The sequence below is a fragment of the Oncorhynchus masou genome, chromosome 15 (assembly GCF_036934945.1).
Source record: "Oncorhynchus masou masou isolate Uvic2021 chromosome 15, UVic_Omas_1.1, whole genome shotgun sequence".
Lineage (NCBI taxonomy): Eukaryota > Metazoa > Chordata > Actinopteri > Salmoniformes > Salmonidae > Oncorhynchus > Oncorhynchus masou.
Window position 1 is genome coordinate 55866833 of NC_088226.1, and position 17242 is coordinate 55884074.

The 17242-nt window shown below is 44.5% G+C and overlaps 1 protein-coding gene across 2 annotated transcripts in view; it reads left to right on the forward strand.

Annotated features, from left to right (window-relative positions):
• The window catches only part of LOC135556499 (TLE family member 5-like), a 40008-nt gene extending 34011 nt beyond the window's left edge, over positions 1–5997 (forward strand). The window contains exons 5-7 of one of the 2 annotated variants that reach the window (XM_064989750.1): positions 807–869; positions 1210–1284; positions 2339–5997. In XM_064989750.1, coding sequence (XP_064845822.1) covers positions 807–869; positions 1210–1284; positions 2339–2566 — 366 coding nt within the window. In that variant the 3' untranslated portion in view covers positions 2567–5997. The remainder of the gene's footprint in view (positions 1–806; positions 870–1209; positions 1285–2338) is intronic. The other variant, XM_064989751.1, reaches the window with a different exon arrangement.
• The last annotated feature ends 11245 nt before the right edge of the window (positions 5998–17242 follow it).

A 17242-nucleotide genomic window follows, 5' to 3' on the forward strand; every position in this document is an offset into this window, starting at 1 on the left:
TGTGTGTGTGTGTGTGTGTGTGACTGGGTGCAGATGAACTGCGGCAGCATTAGAGGGTTGAAATCGAAGGGGATGTGTACAACTGAATGTCGAGGAGAATTCACGCCTGCTCTTTCTCTCACTGTCTTCTCAATTTTTATATTTCTCCATTTCTATCTTTTTCTTTGTCTTTTTAATTTTTCTCTTTCTTTCTCATTTTCTTTCTTTCGTTCTTCCTCCCTTTTTTCTTTCGTTCTCTCAATCTCCTCCCCAAGCTTTCTCTTCTCTCCAGCTGAGGAGCTCCAGACAGTTTAGTCAGCTTGTACTGGGGATATATTGAAAAGGGGTTATTGTTTCTTCTTTGTCTCCCTCCACTTAAAAAAAAATCCCATCCCTGCCAGTTGCAAGACCCTCTTTCCGGTTAGCTTCAATGAATTGTTCTCCCACCTGACAGAACATTCAGCATTTCCTCTTACTTTCGTGTGTGTGCATCATATTCTTCCTCACATATAGAAAGAGGCACAAAATGCATTTTAAGAGGAGAGCGAGATGTCAGTGTGCATGATGATGGAGTGATAAGTGTGGTGTTTTGTCTAGAATGGTGGTGTGTAGTAAATGAATGTCTTCTCAGATATCACACTGAATTAGAAAGTAACACAATTAACACTGCTTTGCATATTGGAGTTTGTTATGATAATTACTGCTGGAACGTAAAGTAATATATATGTGTGCTTGTGAAGTGCTCTTTGGGAGGGTGGGGTGTATGTTGATGTGAGACTGAGGCGGTGTTAAATGAAGCTAAGGGCTTATGTGTTTTATCTCCTCAGGCTGAGATTGTGAAGAGATTGAACGGGATCTGTGCCCAAGTCCTCCCCTATCTGTCCCAGGAGGTAAGAACACCCTCTAACTCCTGACCCCTAACCCCACGTGGTGCCCTGCAGCCTGGAATGAGATCATTCTTATTTGACTCCTCTCCCCCATATATATATCTCCATTCATCATTGCGAGCCCTGTAATGAAAGGGGCCAGAGCGCTCTGCTGTGATCCAGATAAGATATGCTAATTTGTGTCCATGACGAGATGACCCATTACAACATGGGAGTGGATCATTGATTCTCTATCAAAGCCCAGCCTTGTGTTAGAGACTTAATAATTGAATGGGTGAGGAGCACAGGGTCAGTGTTGGTAGTATTGAGCCATCTAACCCCCCTGCATGTGTGTGTGTCCCAGCACCAGCAGCAGGTCCTGGGAGCCATTGAGAGGGCCAAGCAGGTCACCCCTCCAGAGATGAACTCCATCATCCGGGTAGGCTGCTCCCTCCAGGATGTCCTCTATGGGTCTGACACTCATCACTATCTAGCTATCAATCCATCATTATGATAATGCATCTGATGCTCTGGGTTTTAATGGAGCTTTATGTTTGGTGCTTTACTTGATGATGATATTGATGATGATGATAAAAAGGTATTTGTCTGGAATTTGTCAAGGCCCAGTCGTACATTTTGTGGAATGGATGTGCACAGTTTGTACATTTTTTTTTTTTTGTAAACTTAAATTTAATATTTTAATTCAGCAAATAAAGACTAATGGCATTGACAAAATGATTGGCACCAATGACCAAATGAAGCATTCAAAGACAAGAACACTCTCCCTACAATCAAACATGGGGGAGCTTTGATAATACTATGGGGTTGCTTTGCTGCCCCTGGTCGTAAATGTGTGCAGGACCTCGTGAAATCAGTCAATTATCAATGTTATATAGAGTCCAATGTTGTTGTTTTTAAACTGGGTGTCAAAAAAAAGTGTTTATAAACTGTGACGTTAAAGGTTGTTGGTCATCCAGCAGGACAACGACCCCAAACACACATCAAAAGCACCCTGGAATGGTTCAAGAAGAAGCGCTGGACTGTTCTGGAGTGGCCCATGAAGAGTCCAGATCTGAACCACATCCATAACCTATGGCAAGAGCTAGAAACAGCAGTTGGAGAAGTTTTCTGGAGAAAAGTGGGCTAAATTGCCAATAAAAGTTGCAGCAAGCTCATTGGTGGCTACAATAAGCATTTGTTGGGAGTTATCTTGGCCAAAGGCTGTGCAGTGAAATACTAGCTCCAGGGTGCCAATATGTTTATCCATGCCATTTGTCTTAATTTTTTACATTTCAAATTGTCAACTTAAGTTTACAATATAATGTATGGTTCTGCGATGTTGAAAATCCAATAATGTTTGGAGACCAAAAGTTATTTAACTTATTTTCAAAGAAATAGGTAGTTAGTGCAGGGCTGCCAATATATGTGTGAGAGCCATATGTACCCATCTCTGTGTCTCCTCTGTGTTTGAGCTGTGTGTGTGTTGTCCACAGCAGCAGCTCCAGGCTCACCAGCTGTCCCAGCTCCAGGGTCTGGCCCTGCCCATGACCCCTATGCCTCTGGGCCTGAGTCAGTCAACCCTGCCGGCCGTCACCTCCTCTTCAGGCCTCTTCTCCCTCTCCTCCATCCTGGCCTCGCAGGCCCAGCTGGCAAAGGAGGAGAAGGCTTCTCGCGAGGGAGCTGACAGCCACCGTGAGGAGGACGGGGACAAGTCCGACTAGAGCTCCCTCCCGCCCTCTACCGCATATTAACTACCGCTGCGGCAGAGGGCTGTGGTCCTGTATATCTGCTATCTATCCATGCCAGTCCCTCTTCTCTACCACATCTCCCCCTTTAGTCCTCCGACTTCTACGGCCTATCTGATGCATTTGCCGTCATTCCAACTGCTTCAATTTGTGTACAGTATAGATTTTTTTACTATCATTTCTTTCATGTATATATCTTTTTATTTTGTATTTTATTTTTGTGGTTTGTCTTTTTGCTCATTTGTTTTTCCCTCATTCTGCTCCCTTTATGGCCCAGTGGTAAATGGATCTGTGTTTTTACACCACCCTGGCTGAGCATCTCCTTCCTCTCTTATTTACCAAGGCCCATCTGGGAGCCTGAATGTCACATAGTATAAGTGGAATAACAAACCAGAAGAGATCCAACAGACAGGCTCGCGTCACCCAGATCTCTAGTCTCTGTTTCAACTTGATTCAGTTGGTTGATGTGGGGTAACTCTCACAATACTGTTTTCATAAACCGACTTTTAGACAAGCAACAGCAAAAATTGTCTGTTAATGTCTGAATCCTAGCGTCAAAATCCTGCATTGATATCAGTGAGAAAATGTTCTGAAAATTTGTTGGCCTCGCTTTGATTTTCAGGTTATGATTCCTCCCCAGGTTAAGGACAGTCGTTGAAAGATTTTTTCTTTATTTAACTAGGCAAGTCAGTTAAGAACAAATTCTTATTTTCAATGACAGCCTAGGAACAGTGGGTTCAGGAACAGTGGGTTCAGGGGCAGAACGACAGATTTGTACTTTGTCAGCTCAGGGGTTTGAACTTGCAACCTTCCGGTTACTAGTCCAACGCTCTAACCACTAGGCTACCCTAGGCTACCCTGCCGCCCCAAGATGCTAGTCTTCTTGGTGAAGCGTGTAACTTGGTGACTCCAGTCCCCAGAGAGCCCTGTCTAACCCACTGAGCTACTTTAGATCGCTTCCATGAAAGGCATGCTATCAGTACTATCATAACAGTCTGAATGTACAGATCGCAGCGATGATTAACATTGTGCGAGATAGAAAACACCTTCAGATATTTTCTCTCCCTGGTGGTGATGCAGTAGGAGAGTGCACGTTGCCTCTTCAACACTAGAAAGCAGTAAGTCTTTTAGAAAGCAGCTCTTGACATCCACTGAGTCACCTCTTTTGAACAGGGATCTCTGGTCTATTCTAGGAAACAGGTTGACATCTCGGTCTCTCATGTTAGGTAGCGGCATAGAACAAAATGTCCACTGCGCCCACTATCTTGTCACTCAAAAGATGAGTCTCTGTAAGAAGAAATGATGCATGATTTAGCTCTCGTATAGAATACAAATACAGCACTCACAAATGTGGTTGCATTGTCCATGGCCAATGAATAGTTTTAAATGAACATTTTTGATCAGTCATTTGAGTAGATGAAGCACAAATCGCCATTATTTTGGTGTGCATTTACATTTAAAAAAATATATATATATATTTTCTACAAACCCCAACATGTTTCTCTCAGCCTGTTGGAGAAAGTGTGCGATTATTAGCTCGACCTGTAAGTGCCGCTGTAGGCTAGAACTAAAGGTTGAATGGTATAGAAGATGTGAAGCTGACTGCTGGTTTTACTGTACGATTGGGAAGGGATTGGTGTTATTGTCTGACCATTGCTTTGATCCCAGCCTGTTATACAGCGTGTGATGTATTGTATGTTTTTTGTATTCCCCTTATATTAATAGACATCCTCTCTGTTTGATGGTGGGTTACACTGTGAGGGTGTAGAGATCTGTGTAAATGTCTTAGATAAAGTGTCACAAGAACAGATTTCATAGCCGTATGTGAATGCATTCATTTAACCTCTGTAATATAGATTTGAACTTTGGTCAGTCAGTGGTGAGCCTGGGATTGAAATGTGGCTTTTGTTTTAAGTCTAATACTGCTTGTGAACAGCACAACTTACTCTTATTGACGTAAACAGTAGTGATATGCAATGCGTGTGGGTAGATGCACACAAACGCATGTCTCTTGGAACTGTATTCCTTTCTATTAGCCACAAAATGTTTTAAAGTTTGGTCCACATTTTCTGTGATCAATACACTTGTTTGAATATTATCGCTATGAAATAGAATGAGAGTAAAAAGCTTTTAAAGATTCCGCTAAATTAACGATGTATTTGTTTAGTAGTGGAGGGCCAGTTTATGTATACAGTTATACTTCTGAAGCTTTATGTGTGGGTGAAAACGCGCTATCGTGATAATTTCACTTATGTTATAAAATACATTTTGCCAAGACAAATAAGGTTCTTCATGTTGTGAATCGATCAGTTGGGTCTCTCTAACATATCATTCCCCTTTATATCCCAAACGTCGCGTTTCATAAACTAATACATCCCATAATAAGCACTGAGTTCTGTTGACAGATAGCGGTGCAGGTTTCGCATAACAACTTTTGAGGATTTGACATTTTGTGCTCGTCTTCAAAGTTTCCACTGGTCGCATGAAGCTAAATTGGCATGACATGAGCTGAATTAAATGTAAAAGGCTTTGAAAATACGCTCATTGCTCTGTTGACATTTTGGAGATACACTTGTTTTTGTGAAGAATTTTCAAAAAGGAATAGAAATGTAGAATTAATATGAAAACCGTATACTAAAATAAGAAAGTACTACGTCATGTCTCAAATCGATATCCATATTACCTCTAATTTATGTCCTGCGGCTTCGAGAAGGAAGATGAGTTCAATGGGAAAGTGAGCCTGTCAGGTAACCAGTAGCCTTAATTCTTGCACAGAATCCAGCCTAGCTGACACAATGCAATTTTCCAGATTTTTGACCCTGTTTTTTTCTCTGGCTTCCATTGATTGTCACCCTAATTCTGGCCATCCTACAAGGGTACACACTCCAATAACTTTTGAATGGATTATGATAGAGATATGAGGTTTGGACCATTGGTTTTCTTAGATGAGTAACATTGTTTTGCCAATTGGTCAAAATATGCGTTTTTGATTGGACACCACAGATATATGGCTGCATATTCTGTGTCTGTCCTGGATGATTCCTGTGCTCTGTCCTACAGTACTGCTGTGACACTAGAGGAAGTGCAGTACTTTGACCTATACCTGTCCCTCTTTAACCCCTGACCCACTGTTTGCCCTTTACCCGTTGCCCCGTAGCGTGAAGCATTGTAAGCATTTTGAGCTTTGTATAGGTCATTTTTTGAATACATATTTTGTGTATAATGAAAAAAAACTGAAGTTCATACTTTGGCCCCCAAAAAAACAAACAATTTGTGTCATGTAATTATAGCTTCATTTAAAGAAATGGTGAAATATAAAAATAACAAACATTTACTATAAATAAATGAAATGTTCTGCAGTAAGGAAGTACTTTTGGTGCCTTTACAAATAAAGTCAATCAAATCAATTGTTGTCTGTCCTGTTTTGTTCTTGTGCATCTTGTCCCAGAGGCAATGCAGTGGAGCTAAAGCGTCAATGGTGTAATGTTACTATACATTTCTCAGTGTTACTACTAAATGAAGGATGACCTTTTGATGACTAATACTAACCTAGTAGTCTGTGAATGCCTGTGGAGCATTGAGGTCCCTGTAGTTCATTGTCACTCCACACGGCGGAAGTGTTGATTTAAAAACATCCTGTGTCATTTCTACACTGTGCTGGATAATTGCTGAGGTGTCCCTCCATGTGCGTCTGTCGCAGATGCATGGAGTAGTAGAGGTATGTCTGGTCCATGGCGTTCCTGATTTGAGGTTTAGCTTCTCACCACCAGATGTTCTGTTTTATTATTATAACATTGAAGACATTGGGACATACCCCAGTTGGTACCGCTGCACAACCCTCATGTAGATATCCCATCGATCTGTCAAACGCACAACCCTCATGTAGATATCCCATCGATCTGTCAAACGCACAACCCTCATGTAGATATCCCATCGATCTGTCAAACGCACAACCCTCATGTAGATATCCCATCGATCTGTCAAACGCACAACCCTCATGTAGATATCCCATCGATCTGTCAAACGCACAACCCTCATGTAGATATCCCATCGATCTGTCAAACGCACAACCCTCATGTAGATATCCCATCGATCTGTCAAACGCACAACCCTCATGTAGATATCCCATCGATCTGTCAAACGCACAACCCTCATGTAGATATCCCATCTATCTGTCAATCTCACAACTTGTCATTGCCTTCACGGCTATTTTTATTACACACACACACAGATAGTGATACGTGCACACACACAGGCGGTTACACACACCCTATCCATATTGGTTATTTCTGCTGTGCGTGTTGAATGACAGTGTGCCCTTGGCAGTGTGAGTGTTGAATGACTGTGCCCTTGGCTGTGTGTGTTTGTGTGCTCGGAGGCAGTGCTGGTGAAACCTCAGAGCTACTGTGGCTCCAACCCGCTTCCTCCTCTGCTGCCCGCTCTGTATCTCCCCAAGGACTTCTCTGGATCTGAGCCCAGTACTTAAATAAATATGAAAGTGCCCTCTTTTCTGTGTCAGGATACAGGACTCCTCTGAGAAGCACTGATGTGGTGGGAAGGTTTTTTTTCCTCTGCGACACAGCACATCGTACGTAAAGGCTGAGAAAATCATTTGGATTTCACTTCCATGGCTATATTAGCAACACTAACACATCATATACAGTGTCTTTTTAGATGTGTGTATTGTTCGATACTACAGCACCATTGGAGCCAGGAACACAAGTATTTCACAACACCCGCAATACATCTGCTAAATATGTGTATGTGACCAATAACATTTGATTTGATGGAAATGCCCAGAAGACCATATTGTGATGTTGTCGAGTAACCATGTGCATGTACTGAGCAGAGGAGATAGAGGGGAGCGCCTGAATGGAGAGCAAGAAGCGTTTTGATTAATCATGATTGACTCATTCAGAGCCATCGCTGCTTCCCCCATCACTCCCTTGCTCCTGCTCTCCTTGATGGCTTGATTATGGAGACGCTCTCTCTTCATCTCCTCCTTTCTCTCCTCTCTTGCCTCTCTCCTCACTCTCTCTCATCCCTATCTCTCTCTGTCATCCCTCTCTCTCCAAGGCGATATATGCTGTGCTGGTTTATTCATGTGTCCCAGGGAACGGAAGCTGTCAATCTCTGTCTGCTTCTCATCCACCACCCCCCTCCATCCCTCTGTCTATCCCTCCTCCTGTCATTCCCTCACTGCCTCCCTCTGTCACTCTCCCTCTGTCACTCTCCCTCTCTTTTGTTCTGTCTCTTACATCTGTGGCGGTCTTTTTTTCTGCAAAGGCCTATTTATCTTAATCTTCATTTATTTCTCATGTCTTTCTTTTACACACACACACACAGTCCCAATTCAACCCTTGTTTCCTCCCTGTCAATCTCTTATTTTTTTCTCATCTGTTTTCTCTCTGTGTCTGTCTTCGTCTTCAGTCTCTGTGTGAGTGGAGTGTATAGTATGGCTCATCCCAGCTGGAGGAGTCCATGTTGACACGACCCAGCTGGAGGAGTCCATGTTGACACGACCCGGCTGGAGGAGTCCATGATGACACGACCCAGCTGGAGGAGTCCATGTTGACACGACCCAGCTGGAGGAGTCCATGATGACACGACCCAGCTGGAGGAGTCCATGTTGACACGACCCGGCTGGAGGAGTCCATGTTGACACGACCCAGCTAGAGGAGTCCATGATGACACGACCCAGCTGGAGGAGTCCATGTTGACAATTCAGCGCGTAACAAGTAAATGTGGAATAAGTCAAAGGGTATGAATACTTCCTGAAGGCACTGTTTCCTCCTCTCACTGCCTCTCTATTCTGTGGGTGTGTGAGAGAGGGAGAGGGTGGAAAATGTGTCTCATCATTGGTCGGCTGTGGGATTTGCGGTAGCTGTTTTGGTGATCTAGTAACAGGAAATCTAACTGGAGAAATGAGGACTACTAAAAGTTTAATGGAGTCATGTGAAATACAAACACCCCCCTTTTTTCTTCACTGCCTATCCATTCTCTCCTTCACTGTCCTTCCCGCTCTATCTCCCCCGTCTCTCATGTCCTCCTCTATAATTCCCTCTCACCTTCTATCTGTTCTCTTTATCTCTGTTCTTGCTCAACATCTTCCTCTCTCATTTCCCTGTCTCACCCTACCTCCCAATCTATACTGACACTCTTCCACCCTCTATCGTTCTCTCTTCCCCTCTCTCTCTATGAATCATCCTCCCCCTCTCTCCAGTGCTAGTGAGAGAAAGAGTGAATGAGAGGAGAGGCAGTACTTTTGGTGTTCAGTGTAAAGCCCTCCCCAGTGTGGGAGTGAGCTGTTACCCAGCTGTCTGTGGGGCTTCCTGCCTGTCACTTCCCATCCCAGTGACACCACAGCTACATCATACAGAGCTGGCTAGAATTACACCTGGCCCAATCCTTACACACACCCCTCCTCTCCACCACCTACTCTCTGGCTCTCATAGACACCCACACACATACAGTCATGCGTAGTCACACACACACACACAACCTTGGCGCAAAACACACACACACACTGACTTACATTCACAAACACACACACCACCTACACTGTGTTGTAGACTCCCCCTTGCTCAAAGCCAAATTCATTCAGTGTGCACTCCTCCTCCTAGCTCTATTAGCAGCGTGCCACTTCACCCCCAACTCTCTGACTGGCTGGCTGGCTGGCAGTCCTCCTCCCTCCCTCCTCACCCCCAACTCTCTCGCTGGCTGGCTAGCAGTCCTCTCTTCCTCCCTCCCTTCTCACCCCACCTCTCTGACTGGCTGGCTGACTAGCAGTCCTCTATCCCTCCCCCCTACCCCACCTCTCTGACTGGCTGGCTAGCAGTCCTTCTCCCTCTCTCCTCACCCCCAACTCTCTGGCTAACTGGCTAGCAGTCCTCCTCCCTCCCTCCCTTCTCACCCCTACCTCTCTGACTGGCTTGGCTGGCTGGCAGTCCCCCTCTCTTCCTCCCTGCCTCACCCCCACCTCTCTGGCTGGCTGGCAGTCCTCCTCTCTTCCTCCCTCCCTCCCTCCCTCTGACTCATGTCAACTGGGGCTGGGTATATGGTTAGGCTGGAGCTGGAGCTGGAATCTGGATTCTTGGGAGGTGTGTGTTTGTGTGACTGCATATGACTGTGTGTGTTTGTTACTTTGTGTGTGTGTCTGTGTTGATCAGTGAGGCTGGCTGTGGTGTGGTGTGGCCCGGTGGGCTCAGGGGTCTCAGCCCAGCTGTGTGACTAAGGCTGCTGTTTCTGGAAAGCCCTTTCATCCTGATCCTCATCTCTTATTCATCCCTTTACAACCTCCATCCATCACGACTCTGAAGTAGGAAAGCACCTCCAGCTACATGTACAATAGTGCCTTTCTTCACTATATCTTTCTGTCACACGGTCTCTCCTCTTATTAACTTCTTTCTTTTTGCTAATGTTCCCTTGTCCCAGACAGTAAGCAACAGTGTGTGTCAATGACATGATGATGATAATGATGATAGGGTTATGACAGGTTATTACTGTTGTAAACACAGACAAGCTAAAGTAACATCTTCTCCAGTTGATCCCCCTCTTTCAGTCAGTCAGTCAGTCAATCAGCCCTGTGAGTCTTAGCACTGTATGATGGTACTGTTGACCCAGTTTGCCCTCCCTCTCCATTCTCCACTCCCAGAGGGCCATGCTCTGGCGCTGGCCTGCCCCTAAGCTGTGGTCTTTGAGCGAGTGGCGTGTGATTGTGGTGTGGTCATACTGTGGTCTCGTTGCACTCCCAGTGTGGTTCTTCCTGCTCTGGGGCCTGTGACTTTCTGTCTGCTGACTGGCATTTCCCAATGAAACCCTCTGTGGTTCTGCTAGGGTGTGATTAGAAAGCCAGTGTACATACTGTACATGCACACACACACACACATTCTCTCACTCTTTTTGAGGGCTCCCGAGTGGCGGAGCAGTCTAAGACACTGCCTCTCAGTGCAAGAGGCATCACTATAGTACCTGGTTCAAATCCAGGCTGTATCACATCTGACTGTGATTGGGAGTCCCATAGGGTGGCGCACAATTGGCCCAGTGTTGTCGGGGTTTGGCCAGAGTAGGCCGTCATTGTAAATAAGAATTTGTTCTTAACTGACTTGCCTAATTAAATAAAGGTTAAAATAAAAAATAAAAAATCTACACGCTACCATCTCTGGATCTCTCATAGCTCTCTTTCCTACTGTCGATCAGCTCATTATTACACTATGAGTGCTAGTGTGCTTCACATCCTGAATATCTGGCTAGCCTGTAAGTCATAATGATCTGGGAGAAAATGATACATGTCATAAATGATCTTGCAGAAATTATGCTTTTCACCCAAAGACAAATTTGAACTGCATGTTAATTGGATTATCTCCTTCAGAGGAGGGAACAATTTCATCCAAGAAGGACTGAAAACTATGGCCATGTTCCAAAACTGTGAAATGCCTCCATCCTCACTCTTTTGAGATATTTGCTGATTAGTATGTGATTGGATTAAAGGTCTGCTCTCTATTCCAGGTTACATGAAGGTGAAGACAGGTAAGGTTAGAAGCACACACTACAGCACCAGTCCATCCACCGTGTGATCCACAGAGTGAAGCAGCAGCAGAAGCCAGTGTCTAATGAGTACAGGTAGTGTATAATGTCCTGTCACGGCTGCATGTGTAGAAGCCATTAGAGGCTCTATGGGAGATTTGTGAGACAGGCGGCCAGGGGGTCAGATGCTGCACAGAGACGCCCCACTGTGAGGTCAGAGACAGGGCAGAGGAAGGGGAGGGGGGAGGGGGAGAGAGAAGAGTGACAGAGGTGTAGAGAGAGTGAGGTATAGGGAGGGAAGAAGAGTGTGTTGTGGAGAAATGGGAGAGAGGGATCTGAGGGTCACAGAGAGGGGAGAGGTACAGCTGGGAGGCAATTGGAAATAGACAGAAGAAGGGGAAGGGGTTGGCATGATTTTATTTCATTTGGTTCAGTTATATTTGTAAAGTTGTCTCTGCGGAGGACTCAACAAAGCCACAAAATCCCACTGAAAGTACTGTATGTCTACAGCAACAGCGATGATACCTCATTGACATGAAGTATTGGGACAGATTCAGGGTAGTGTTAGTCGAATTTGAGGGGGTGTATCCTGCATATGGTGTGTGTATCCATTTATGCATTTGTGTGTGTGGGCTTTGGGGTCTGGTGTGTGATGATAGTGGTCACTAATGTGACAAGGGGTGTCATTCTGCAGTCATGGAGTGTGTGTGTGTGTGTGTGTGTGTGTGTGTGTGTGTGTGTGTGTGTGTGTGTGTGTGTGTGTGTGTGTGTGTGTGTGTGTGTGTGTGTGTGTGTGTGTGTGTACGATCGTGTTTGTGCAGTGTGTGTGAGAGTATCAGTGTGTGTGAGAGTGTCAGTGGTGTCTAGTGGTGAGTCAATTGCTGCTGACAGCTGTGGAACATGCAGTCACAGTGCTCCAGTCCTGAGGGAATCCCTGACTGGTCCAACCTACAGAGCCTCACCAGACAATGCCGCTGCTGCCCGCTCAATCACTCTGACATTTACTCTCACAGGGAAACATCCACACTGAAGGGAACTCAATGCAAAATGGCAGCTCACATACTGTACACACTGATAAGAATTCAATACAAAACAGAAGCCCACTATACAGGTGTATTTTTACCATAACTGTATAATGTGGGGAAAAGTGTCAAGTATCAGCACTACAGGAAAAGGAGGGCCGAACACGCCCCCATTCACATCTATGGGGCTGTAGTCAAGCGGGTTGAGAGTTTCAAATTCCTTGGTGTCCACAAACTATTATGGTCCAAATACACCAAGAAACTTGTGAAGAGGGCACGACAATGCCTTTTCCCCTCAGGAGACTGAAAAGATTTGGCTTGGGTCACCAGATCCTCAGAAAGTTATGCAGCTGCACCATCGAGAGCATCCTGACCGGTTGCATCACTGCCTGGTATGGCAACTGCTCGACATCCGGCCGTAAGGCGCTGTAGAGGGTAGTGCGCACGGCCCAGTACGTCACTGGGGCCAAGCTTCCTGCCATCCAGGACCTATATACTGGGCAGTGTCAGAGGAAGGCCCAAAGAATTGCCAAAGACTCCAGTCACCCAAGTCATAGACTGTCCTCTCACTTTAACCCTACCTACATGTACAAATTACCTTGACTAACCTGTACCCCCGCACATTGACTCGGTACTGATACCCCCTGTATATAGCCTCATTATTGTTATTTAATTGTTGTTATTATTGTTATTTAAAACTTTTTACTTTAATTTATTTAGATAATATTTTCTTAACTATATTTTCTTTAAACTGCATTGTTTGTTAAGGGGTTGTATGTAAGCATTTCACAGAAAGGTCTACACCTGTATTCGGCACATGTGACAAATACATTTGGATTTTATTTGATTTGAAAACTACATTTTCTCATAAGTGCTTTTCACCCAGAACCAAATTCTTCATTACACTTCACCCACTTCCCTCTTTGTGAGTGTGATCTTGATGTCCCTACCATCCACCAGATGGTGTCATTAGGCCAAATGATGTAGATGTCTCTCTGGGTCCCTCTCTCAACACCCCCCTCCCCCATACCCCACCACCATCCATCCATCCATCCCACAATCATGTCTCTCTTTCCATATTTTTCACTTCCTTTGGTAATGTACTGTATCTCATTTCCGCCGTTGTGCTTTGATGATATCGAGAACATGTTTGAATGGAATGTGGGAGAGGGGGATGTAACATCTGGATTTCTATTTAGAATATGTTTTAAATGTGCATAATTGAGAGAGGGTCGGTTTTGTATAAATTATTGTGGCTGTGTTTACGTGTGTTCTGTAAATGTATATTTCTATGTATATTTATCAGAAGAGGCTGGTGGGAGATTAAGAATAATATCACTTTATTGCTGAATTACCCACAAGCTCCAATCCAAATTTTACTTCTGCTTTTAACAAACACACGCACATACACATTAATAAATATTTATGTATCTGCATCTGCGTGTATGTGTTCATCACAGCATGCCTGCCCATTTCCATGCATGTGAGAGTGTGTAGTAGTTACTCTAAGTTCAGGGAAGGGTTAAAGTTGTCTGTAACAGGATGGATTCCCAAATGGAAGACTATTAGCTGCTGAACTTAATTGGCATGACATGACCCAGGCACCCAGCCAACCTGCCTGGACATTCCACAGCTGTGTGTGTGGAGAGAGGGATGGATAGGGAGAGAGAGGAAGACAGGTAAGGAGGGAGTGAGAGGGATAGGGAGAGACAAATGAAAGGGAGTGAGGGAGGGAGGGAAAGAGATGAGAGGGATATTAGTACCTCATCTGTTTATCAGCCCATCTATCTTTCCACTTCTACTTACTTCCATTCTGTAAAACAAATATTTGAGGCCTATAATGTTTTGCATGTGAATAATAATACAAATAGACGATTAAACAGCTTATCACATACGTGTGTGTGTTGTGTAGTCAGTTTCCATGACCAGGTTGCCTGTAGTGTTTTAGCTGTTCTGTTTTAACATTTGGACTTGGCTGGGTACAACAAAGTAAGCCTTCCTCAATGCCGTTTTCTTTTGAACATAAAGCCCTGAAATGTCCTATCTGGTGTAATGCAGTTCCTCTTCACATGGATGATCACACCAGTGCGGTTGGTAATGTTTAAGATGAGGGAGGACTATACTTTTTTAAATGAGCTTTAATGGCCTTATTTCTATTACAGCATGTTGGCTGTCATTCATATTCCATTCACCCAGCTTAATGAAACTTTGAGAGGTTTAGGCTACTACATAATACTTCAGTTTTCCCTATAGCCATCATGAGGTTGCTACAACCTAGCCTATGAATGAAAGTGATGCAACGGGTTAGAATGCTCTCGATGTTGCAGCTGTAGAACCTTCTGAAGATCTCAGGACCCATGCCGAATCTTTTTAGTTTCATGAGGGGGAATAGGCTTTGTCGTCCCCTCTTCACGACTGTCTTGGTGTGTTTGGACCAATCTAGTTTGTTGTTGATGTGGACACCAAGGAATTTGAAGCTCTCAACCTGCTCCACTACAGCCCCGTCGATGAGAATGGAGACGTGCTCGGTGCTCCTTTTCCTGTAGTCCACAATCATCTCCTTAGTCTTGGTTACGTTGAGGGATAGGTTGTTATTCTGGCAGAACCCGGCCAGGTCTCTGACCTCCCTATAGGCTGTCACGTCGTTGTCGGTTATCAGGCCGACCACTGTTGTGTCATCAGCAAACTTAATGATGGTGTTGGAGTCGTGCCTGGCCATGCAGTCGTGGGTGAACAGGGAATACAGGAGGGGACTGAGCACCCACCCCTGGGGAGCTCCAGTGTTGAGGATCAGCGTGGCAGATGTGTTGCTACCTACCCTCACCACCTGGGGGCGGCCTGTCAGGAAGTCCAGGATCCAGTTGCAGAGGGACGTGTTTAGTCCCAGGATCCTTAGCTTGGTGATGAGCTTTGAGGGTACTATGGTGTTGAACGCTGAGCTGTAGTCAATGAACAGCATTCTCACATAGGTGTTCCTTTTGTCCAGGTGGGAAAGAGCAGTGTGGAGTGCAATAGAGATTCCATCATCTGTGGATCTGTTTGGGCGGTATGCAAATTGGAGTGGGTCTAGGGTTTCTGGGATAACAGGGACTATGGTGGTCTGCTTGAAGCATGTTGGTATTACAGACTCAATCAGAGACATGTTGAAAATGTCAGTGAAGACATCTGCCAGTTGGTCAGCACATGCCCGGAGCACACGTCCTGGTAATCCGTCTGGCCCGTCTTGTGTATGTTGACCTGTTTAAAGGTCTTACTCATGTCGGCTACGGAGAGCGTGATCACACAGTCGTCCGGAACAGCTGATGCTCTCATGCATGCCTCAGTGCTGCTTGCCTCGAAGCGAGCATAGAAGTGATTTAGCTTGTCTGGTAGGCTCGTGTCACTGGGCAGCTCAAGGCTGTGCTTCCCTTTGTAATCTGTAATAGTTTGCAAGCCCTGCCACATCCAACGAGCGTCGGAGCCGGTGTAGTATGATTCAATCTTAGCCCTGTATTGACGCTTTGCCTGTTTGATGGTTCGTCACAGGGCATAGCGGGATGTCTTGTAAGCTTCCGGGTTAGAGTCCCGCACCTTGAAAGCAGCAGCTCTACCCTTTAGCTCAGTGTGAATGTTGCCTGTAATCCATGGCTTCTGATTGGGGTATGTACTGTCATGACATTGGCCTGGGGGGTAGGTTTATGACAGTCATAAATACCTCCTTCCCCCTTTTTCCTCTCTCTACCCTACTGATGTTACATTTGCAAAACCCTTGGTTAACATAGAGATTCTGGGAACATCAGAAGATGGCGGGAAATTAACTATATTCTGGTAATCCGACCAATGGAACATATGCGGTGGTACTTAATGAATATGATGTCAGTTCGGTTGTCATCTGAGGCATTCTCATCAATGATAAGATGACAAACTCTACAGTGGAAAGTCTACACATCAGAGTTATCGGATTCACATGGAATTGTTGTTCAATTTAAATGTTTGAATATGAATTTATTTGTGATGGGATGAAATGTGATTTTAGCTTCTAAAATGTGAGATTTGGGTTTTCATAAGATAGGGCTCTGCTCAATCAGTGGCCGCCCCTGTGAAGGGACATGGGCTATAAAACTTTTCAAACACACCCTCCTCTCCCTTCCTATATAAGCCCTTGGCGACAATGTAACCTCCTGTTCTGAAGACGTGAGGACAACGGTCCTATGTCAGAATGGTTCAGATAATAACTACAGAACGAAGCCAACATCAGCGTGAGCTTTGGTTTGCGAATTGTATGAACTTTGAACTCTTATTCACTACAGAAGTGATACCTCCTAGCCGTTGAGTTAGCAACAGCAGATGCAAACGAGTGTTAGGAAGGAACAGACAGAGTATTCCGTCTATCACACAACGACGTTATGACAACGTATCCAATTGACAACCAGGGACATTCTTCAAAGGACTCGGTTGGGCAACACGGCCTTCCATCTACCACCAACCTCCCGAAGCGCAGCTCAGAGTACATATTTATTGCATTTTCCTTTTCCAAATGGGCGGTAATTTAGAAGGCATAAGATACTGTATTTACGATTGCACAGCTTCATTCCTTTGTTCCTCAGTCTTCCCACTCTTTCACTCAAACCCAGACCCTTTTCTTTTGTGTAACAAGCTGTCGTGTCTGTTCCTTCCGCTAGGGACGTTTTCCTTTATGATGTAATTTGTAATCAAGTTATGATTTAATTATGTGTATGTGTAATTAGTTAGGTATTTAGTAAATAAATAATTAAACCCAATTTTGTATTGCTGATTCAAATTGTTAGCCAGGTTGCGTGCAGATAACCAAGAATTTACAACTTTCAGATGAGACTGAAATAAGGTGACGATTAACATTGACTGCTATTGATGTAAAATATTACTACGTCTTTAAGAGTTTATTCGGAAGATAACAGCTCTATAAATATTATTTTGTGGTGCCCGACTCTCTAGTTAATTACATTTACATGATTAGCTCAATCAGGTGATATTAATTACGGAGAAATAATTTTATAGAATAGCATGTCATATCACTTAATCTGGCATAGCCAAAGACACGACAGTGCGTACAGTCACTGTGGGGGCGACGTCCTGAATGCACTTA